The sequence below is a fragment of the Aplysia californica genome, unplaced genomic scaffold, assembly GCF_000002075.1.
Source record: "Aplysia californica isolate F4 #8 unplaced genomic scaffold, AplCal3.0 scaffold00057, whole genome shotgun sequence".
NCBI lineage: Eukaryota > Metazoa > Mollusca > Gastropoda > Aplysiida > Aplysiidae > Aplysia > Aplysia californica.
Genome location: NW_004797327.1, coordinates 627,708 through 635,207, shown reverse-complemented (window position 1 = coordinate 635,207; position 7,500 = coordinate 627,708). Strand labels below are relative to the sequence as shown.

The 7,500-nt window shown below is 40.2% G+C and overlaps 1 protein-coding gene across 3 annotated transcripts in view; it reads left to right on the top strand.

The window, feature by feature from the left end:
• The window catches only part of LOC101850633, a 92,888-nt gene that overhangs the window by 67,280 nt on the left and 18,108 nt on the right, over positions 1–7,500 (top strand). For all 3 annotated transcript variants that reach the window (XM_005093050.3, XM_005093049.3, XM_035968405.1), the window contains exon 3: positions 2,365–2,489. In XM_005093050.3, the coding sequence (XP_005093107.1) occupies positions 2,365–2,489 (125 nt within the window). The remainder of the gene's footprint in view (positions 1–2,364; positions 2,490–7,500) is intronic.

Genomic DNA, 7,500 nt, shown 5'->3' with positions numbered 1-7,500 from the left:
TATGCAATTGCACTTGTAAAGCAACAGAGAGAAGCAATTGAGAGCCTACCGTTATCTCAGTTGGTAGGATATTAGTATTGCAGGACATGATTCTGTTTCAAATCTTAATGGGCCGTTCTGAATTTGGTTTTTTTTCGTGGGGCCTCTGAGTCTCTCCGCGACTTTATAGATGGATGCAATATTCTAAATTCTGAAATCGTCCAATAACCATGAGATGAAAAGGGCGTTAAGCCTGTTCGATAAGGATGTGGAAAAAAAATTACTCCATCTCACAGTTCTTTGTTTAGCCTCTCTTTAGCTCCCAATGTGCACCATAAAATGCAACACAAGCATCTTTAGAGTTCAGAACAGAAAGACGAGAGGGAAAAAATATCAGCCTGAAAGCTTTGTGAGCGTTTCGTCTTCTCATTCTTTTTTAATATAGAAATTCCCAAAGTTTATTTCCAGACCTTTGGAAACGAGAGGTAACCAAGTGCGTTCTCCAAATTGGTGAACGAAATCTGATAGAAATTTCCAATCAATAGATTTTCGTTAAAGTGCAGACAGGCAACCTCGTCTATGATTAGTAGGCCTACCTAGCGATTTTTTCTCATTCTGATCAGTCTTGAAGTACCCGTTGAACGTTTTCTCTACCATGTTGTGAACAACAATGTGTGGAATGACAGACCGAAATCATTTGACATATTATGTTGAAAATCGTTTTTTTAAAATGATTACACTTTTTTCATAATAATCTCTTTACTACAACCAAAAAGGACTGTATAAAAACATATACAACCAAAAAATTTAAAGAGATACAATCTCCTGCAGTACCATGATTTCTCTGTCTCTTCACCACTCCCCCCCCCCCTGTTGCATAAATCTTTTCTTTACTTTACTTTTATCCGCCGCTTATACCCTTTTGGGTGTCGCGGGAAGAAAGAGACGTCTTTCTGTCGCCAGCCGGAGACCTTGGGTCAGGGGGATGCCGTGGGTGGTCAATCTTTCCCTGACTCCTTCTATCCAGGTCTTTCTCGGTCGCCCTCTAGCCTTGTTGCCATCGGATTTTTTTTTATGTAGGCACGTTGTGCTGGATGGTGTTTTGGTAATCGTAGGAGATGTCCGATCCATTTGATTCTTTGGTGTTGGATGTGATGCATGACATCATTTGTGCCCACCATTTCTCGGATTACAGAGTTTGTAATTTTGTCCCGCCTGGTCTTGTTTACTGCTTTTCTAAGGCATCGCCTTTCAAATGTTGTAATCCTTTGCTCTAATGTCTTGTTCGTGGTCCATGTTTGGCATTGATAGTTGCGTGCTGGGATGAATATGGTGTTATTCATTTTTAGTTTTGTTGTTATGGGGATATTAGGATGTTTCAGTTGAGTAAGCTGGTAACTAAGCTGAATGCATGAAGGACATATTCTGCCTTTTCTTTGTTCGTGTGATGATGATTTTGTATATTATTATAGTATACACCGTACAGTAGTGATGCTTCTATTTCTCATTCTAATGGCTCCGATCACGTTGCATGCATTTTTCTTTGTCTAGTGAATCTCCTTATCAGGTGGTCAGTTTGCATCATATACTACACGCTTGAAAATCTTAAGAAATACGTTCCTCCAGCCCCTCACCCTTTTGTAATGACACCTCCTACCCGTAACCCTCCCCACCTCCCGTAACCCCCCCAAAAAAAAAAAAAAAAAAAATATTCCGAATCATTCATTTCACCCCCTCCCCTTCTCTCCATATCGACCCTTTCTCTGAACGCCTGCAAAACTCAGCCTACAGACCCTGTCGTGAATCATAATAATATTAGGGCTACATTGATTTCTTCATCTCCAAGGAATTTACAGTCATATTTCGTTTGTTTCCTCTTTTACCTCGTTACATTTCTTTTTCTGGAAACCAAGCCATGGACCAAGGGACGCGATCGAAACTCTGCGGCATTGATGAGTACAGGCTAAGCTCCAACTTCCCGGGTCCATTCTCATAATGATAATTGACTTCATGACGTTTCAGTCACTTATTTGTGTTTTACGGTTAAATCATGAAGCACAGAACCAGGCAGCCCGCCTCTTAATTTTTTCAGATCATGAGGACCGACGGGAAAATACTGGACATTAAACTCTAATGGCTACAGGGCACTGGTCGTTTTAGGCATAGGTTCTTATAATAACAAATTATTAACTCTCGCTCAGCCTGGCAACGTTTACCTTTCATGTACATGTACAGAAGTAAATGTGTGGCCTCAGGCTCATTAACACAATCATATTTAAAAACAATTATATTTACATTAGTTTTTGGTGTGTTTGTCTAATCTCAGCTTCATCTGCTTAAAATATCCCTGACGCATGTATGCAAACCGTTGTATTTCTCCACCAGGTGTAAAGGGAAACTGGCAGCCTTCCTCAAGACAAACCTGGTCCAGTACAGCATTATTGCCCTCGTCATCCTCGACTGCCTTATCATCGTCATGGAGTTACTCATTGACATGAACATCATTGTTTGTAAGTAGGAAGTGTTAATTGTCAGTGCTCTTCAGAAAATAGTTTCCATCGAAATAATACGACATGTCTCTGTTTTTGTCAGATGTGTATCGCCTCTGCACATGTTTTGACTACTGCCGAAATGTATAGAGATGTTGAAATGAAATAAGCTTATTTATCACTCTGTGACAAAAATAAAGAGCAGTTTACCTCGGTCCAGATACATTTGGGCACGTATTTTTGCACCTTATTTAAAAGCATGGCCCTTTTAACTGTTAAAAAAATAATTTAAAACAAGAACAGGGACGACAAATGGGGTTAAATACCTGGGGGCAGATAAGGCGCCAGTCCCATATCATACAGAATGGTGTTGATTTATTATCTTTTTCAATACTGGGAAGTTCTTCATGCAGGGGCTTCTTAATTTTTAAAGTTGTTTTCCCTAAGATTAGATCCAGTGCGGGGGCTCTCGTGGCCTAGAGGTTAAGGTGTTGGCCTCTCATTCAAAAGGTCCCGGGTTCGAATCCGGGTAGCGACCGAAAAATTTTCTTCTCTAAATTTGTCTCCTTTCACCTCATTTCCTGCTCTCTAGCAATGTTCTATAGTCTGCTTTCGTCTCCTCTTTTTGCCCCCACCCCCTCACCTCCTTTGCCCCTTCCTCTGGGCTCCTGATTTTTTCTGCAGCCTTTCTACTGCTACTCCTTCGCTTTTTTTTTACTGCTGTCTTTCAGCCACACCCCCTATCTTCTGGTAGGAAAGATCTACACCTAGCCTTCTCGGAGGGAGGCGAAAAATCTCGGAGGGCCCGTGTGCAAGATGCGCACGAAAAAGATCCATTGGTGGTCTAAAATCGATAAGAGTAGGCTTCGGCCGCGACCCGGGCAAAATTCAAAATTTCCTACCAACTGAAAATATTAGGTGTGTCCCGCGCGCTCATATGACCTTATCCAGTTGCGAGCACCGTAAAACACTTTACAGAAACAAAAAACAAAAGGTCCAATGCTTATCTATGACCGTTCCCAAAACAATCGATTACACTTTTCTAGAACTAATTCGGGCTTATGAAACACAGTCGATCGAGCCTTAGTTCAGCTTGTGCACTCACAATCAATTAGTTATATTGGCCTCCTCCAAGTGTTGACCAATTATGATCTCGGTACTGCAGCACTATCTCTGTTACAGATGTGCTTTCAATTTCCTCTTTTGCAGGATGCTACTTACTTAAGCTTGGTTCTATCTTCTTCTAATTTCATTTTTTTCAGCTTTCCCTTTGAAATGTATTGAATTACAGTCTCACAAATAAGAACTTGTGAAAAATGAAACTGAAATTCTGCGGAGCACGTACAGCACGTACAGGCATAAACTTTAATTATTTTGGCCTCAATTGGAAGATTTTTCAACAGGCTAGAGAGAGGAGACAAAACGCCCGAACATCGGAAGTTGGAGTAAGTGCAAGAAAGCACTCAGCTAACGTAACACGTCCAATTTTCTGCTTCTGAATATCTCACTCAATACTGAGTTAGCCACAGCAGAAAACGACCAAAACAGCGTGCTTCCAAAAGGATCAAATTGATCGTTAAGAAGATAACGTTTAGTAGTTTGCTTGTTGTTTTCTCTTTTATGATTTTTATCTTTTTTGTTGTTGTTTTAGTTTTGATCTTTTCAAAGATCAGATAACCAGAATTGTGTTGACACGTTTCTCAATTCCTTCTCTTCAAAGAAAAAAAAATAGAACAACCCCCCCCCCCTTTTTTTTACGCCTACCAAAAAAAAAAGTGCTTAACGGGTAACTAATGCGGTTATGTATTATCAGTTCATGAAATGTCATTGTTAAGCGAAGTGTACTATTCTTCAGCTAATAGGGGGTGCAGGATTTGATCGGTTCAGGAAATGTAGTTTGGCAAAGCACTAGAGCACCCAAGTACGTGGTTTCTTGCACTCACCCCTCCCCCCACCCCCATTCCCACCCACCTAAACAAACACACACACACACACACACACACACACACACACAGAGAGAGAGAGAGAGAGAGAGAGAGAGAGAGAGAGAGAGAGAGAGAGAGAGAGAGGGGGGGGGGAGCGAGAACGAGAGAGACAGAGACGAGGGGAGGGGGGAGCAGACAGGCAAATAGACATAGAAGCAATTGATTATACTAAAAGACCGAACAGAGTGAGTTCATACGGAGCACCAAGAAAAGGGTTTTAAGTGCACGACTTAATGGAGCCTGTATGTATAACACACACACACACACACACACACACACACACACACACACACACACACACACACACACACACACACACACATATATATATATATATATATATATATATACAATAAGATAGATAAATAGATAGATAGATAGATAGATAGATAGATAGATAGATAGATAGATTGATAGATAGATAGATAGATAGATAGATAGATAGATAGATAGATAGATAGATTGATAGATAGATAGATTGATAGATAGATAGATAGATAGATAGATAGATAGATAGATAGATAGATAGATAGATAGATAGATAGATAGATAGGTCTAGACATATTAAAGATTTATATAATATGTATAATGATATATACATATTTCAACAAGTCTATCAGAAATAAAGCCAGATGTTGTACTCAAACCTGCTCTAACAACCACCTGTCCAAGAAAATCGCCTTCTCAAACGGCCACTCTGCATCCCCCCCCCCCCTACTCCCTCATATTTTATTCTAAATTATTTATTAGGTGTAATAGTACAGTACAAGAAAACCACCTGTGTAAGATTACCACTTTTCCTCTCTGATGTGTACCCCAGTACAGTAGCCAGTCGTGTCTGCAGTTCGTTTCGTCTTCTTTTATTTTCGTTTTCCTTTGTCTTTCTCTTATTCCAATTTTATGGGTTCCTGGCTCAATTTAATGGGTTTTGTGGGAGCCTTCTCATCCTTCCTCCTTCCCCCCCCCACCCCCACTCGCTGCCCGCCCCTCTCTCCAATGTCACCCTACCCCCTATCCCAACCGCCCCATCCCTTCTCCCCTCACGCTATCCACCCCTCACCATACCTCTACAGAGAAACCGTGCAGTTTTGTTTTCTTGTTCGAGGGGAGGGGGAGGCGGTTGTTTGGGTTTGAGGTTATTTTTGCCTTTGATTTGTTTGTTTTTACCTCCCGCCCGAATGTCCTAACTTTTTGCTGCTTCTCCTATTTCATTTCTGTAGGCTAATTTCCATCTCCCAATTTGAAACTAGCGATCGAAGATCTCAACAAATTTCCACACGGAGTCACCAGGCGAAAATTAATGGCAAACATCGTTAGGCTAAAGGTATCGACCGCCCCGGATCGAATTGTGCCAACGAGGGATTCGGGCCTGTGGCTTGTTATCCGACTGTGTTTTGTCTAATAGGACATGTGGGCGTGTGCCCCTTTTTCTCTCTTCCATACGACGAGGTGGAAGTTGGTGCTGAGATAAATACTGCTGATATATAAAAAAGGGCACCATATAATATTAAATATCATTATTAGTAGTATTTGTATTATTATTATCATTACTATTATTATTATTAACAGTTTTATTATCATTGTTATCATAAATATTAATAGTAGTAGTAGTAGTAGTAGTAGTAGTAGTAGTAGTAGTAGTAGTAGTAGTAGTAGTAGTAGTAGTAGTAGTAGTAGTAGTAGTAGTAGTAGTAATAGTAGTAGTAGCAGTAGTAGTAACAGCAGTAGTAGTAGTTGTAGTAGCAGTAATAATAGTAGTAATAATAATAATAGTAGTAGTAGTAGTAGTAGTAGTAGTAGTAGTAGTAGTAGTAGTAGTAGTATCACATTCAGCTTCACCTTCGCCTATCCCGCAGTCTGGCTGACATTTTGGGCACCACTGTAGATTTTTCCTCGACTGTCCACCTCTCCTTCCTGTTTGCAGCCCTCGGTAATAAGATCTTCCTGTCATGGCCAGTCTGCTATTTGATGTTTTCTTCCCAATGCTTCCTATGTCTGCCTCTCTGTCTCCGCCCCAGTGAGGTTCTCCGTAGGATAGTTTTGGCCAATCCAGAAGTTTGAGATCGTGTGATGAGCCAGTATTGTTACAGTGTGCGTATTGTTACAGTGTGGCCAGATGATGTTTCCAAATTCCTGTTCTCATCACCTCATTGTTTATGCGATCTTTTTACGATATGACAAGAAGTTGGAGGAACCATCTCATTTCTAAGGATGGTATTCTTCTTTCAATATAATCTGCTATCATATTCCACGATTCACTTGCACAATACGAACATAAGGCCACCACCAGGGGACACACCAGTCTGATGTTGGAGCTGAGGGCAAAATTCTTTCCTTTCCAAATTATCTTAATTTTGGTCACTGAAGCTGGGATCTGGGTTATCCAGGAGAGCATCTTTTGTGTCAGGCTGTTGAACTCTAACCTGAAGGGTGGACGGACATCACTGGTTCGGTTCCATCCCTAACCCAAAATCTCTGTCTTGGTTCCAAGCAAGCCTTCTAAACCACACGAGAGAATGAGGTTAACATTGTATCACTGGATGAATGACCTCCGCAACGCAGTTTACCAGCCAAAACGGTGGGGATGGAGGTGGGAAGGGAAATATCTTAGATATCCCGCTGTTACATGTTTAGTTTAAGACGAAGGCGAATAATCAAATAGGAGAACATCGGCTGTGGTCTGGCATGGAGAGGGATGGGCTCCGTCATGCGTCATTGCCCGAAATACACTCTATTACATGAAGATGATTGAGAGACCATAATATTAACATACTATAATGTTACTGTTATTATAGGGTTTTTTTATGTTTTGATTCTACTAGTGTTATAATAATATGATCATAAATTTTATTTTCAAATTATTATAATTGTATTTCTTGATAATATTCTTTCTATTGTTATCGTTACATTATAATTATATTATAGTGATTTTTATAATTGATATTAATTATGGTTTATCATTTGAAAGAGACATAATGATATCGCCGACGCCATGATCTTGGAATCATATTATGTCCATAAGAAGAAGAAGAAGAAGAAGAAGAAGA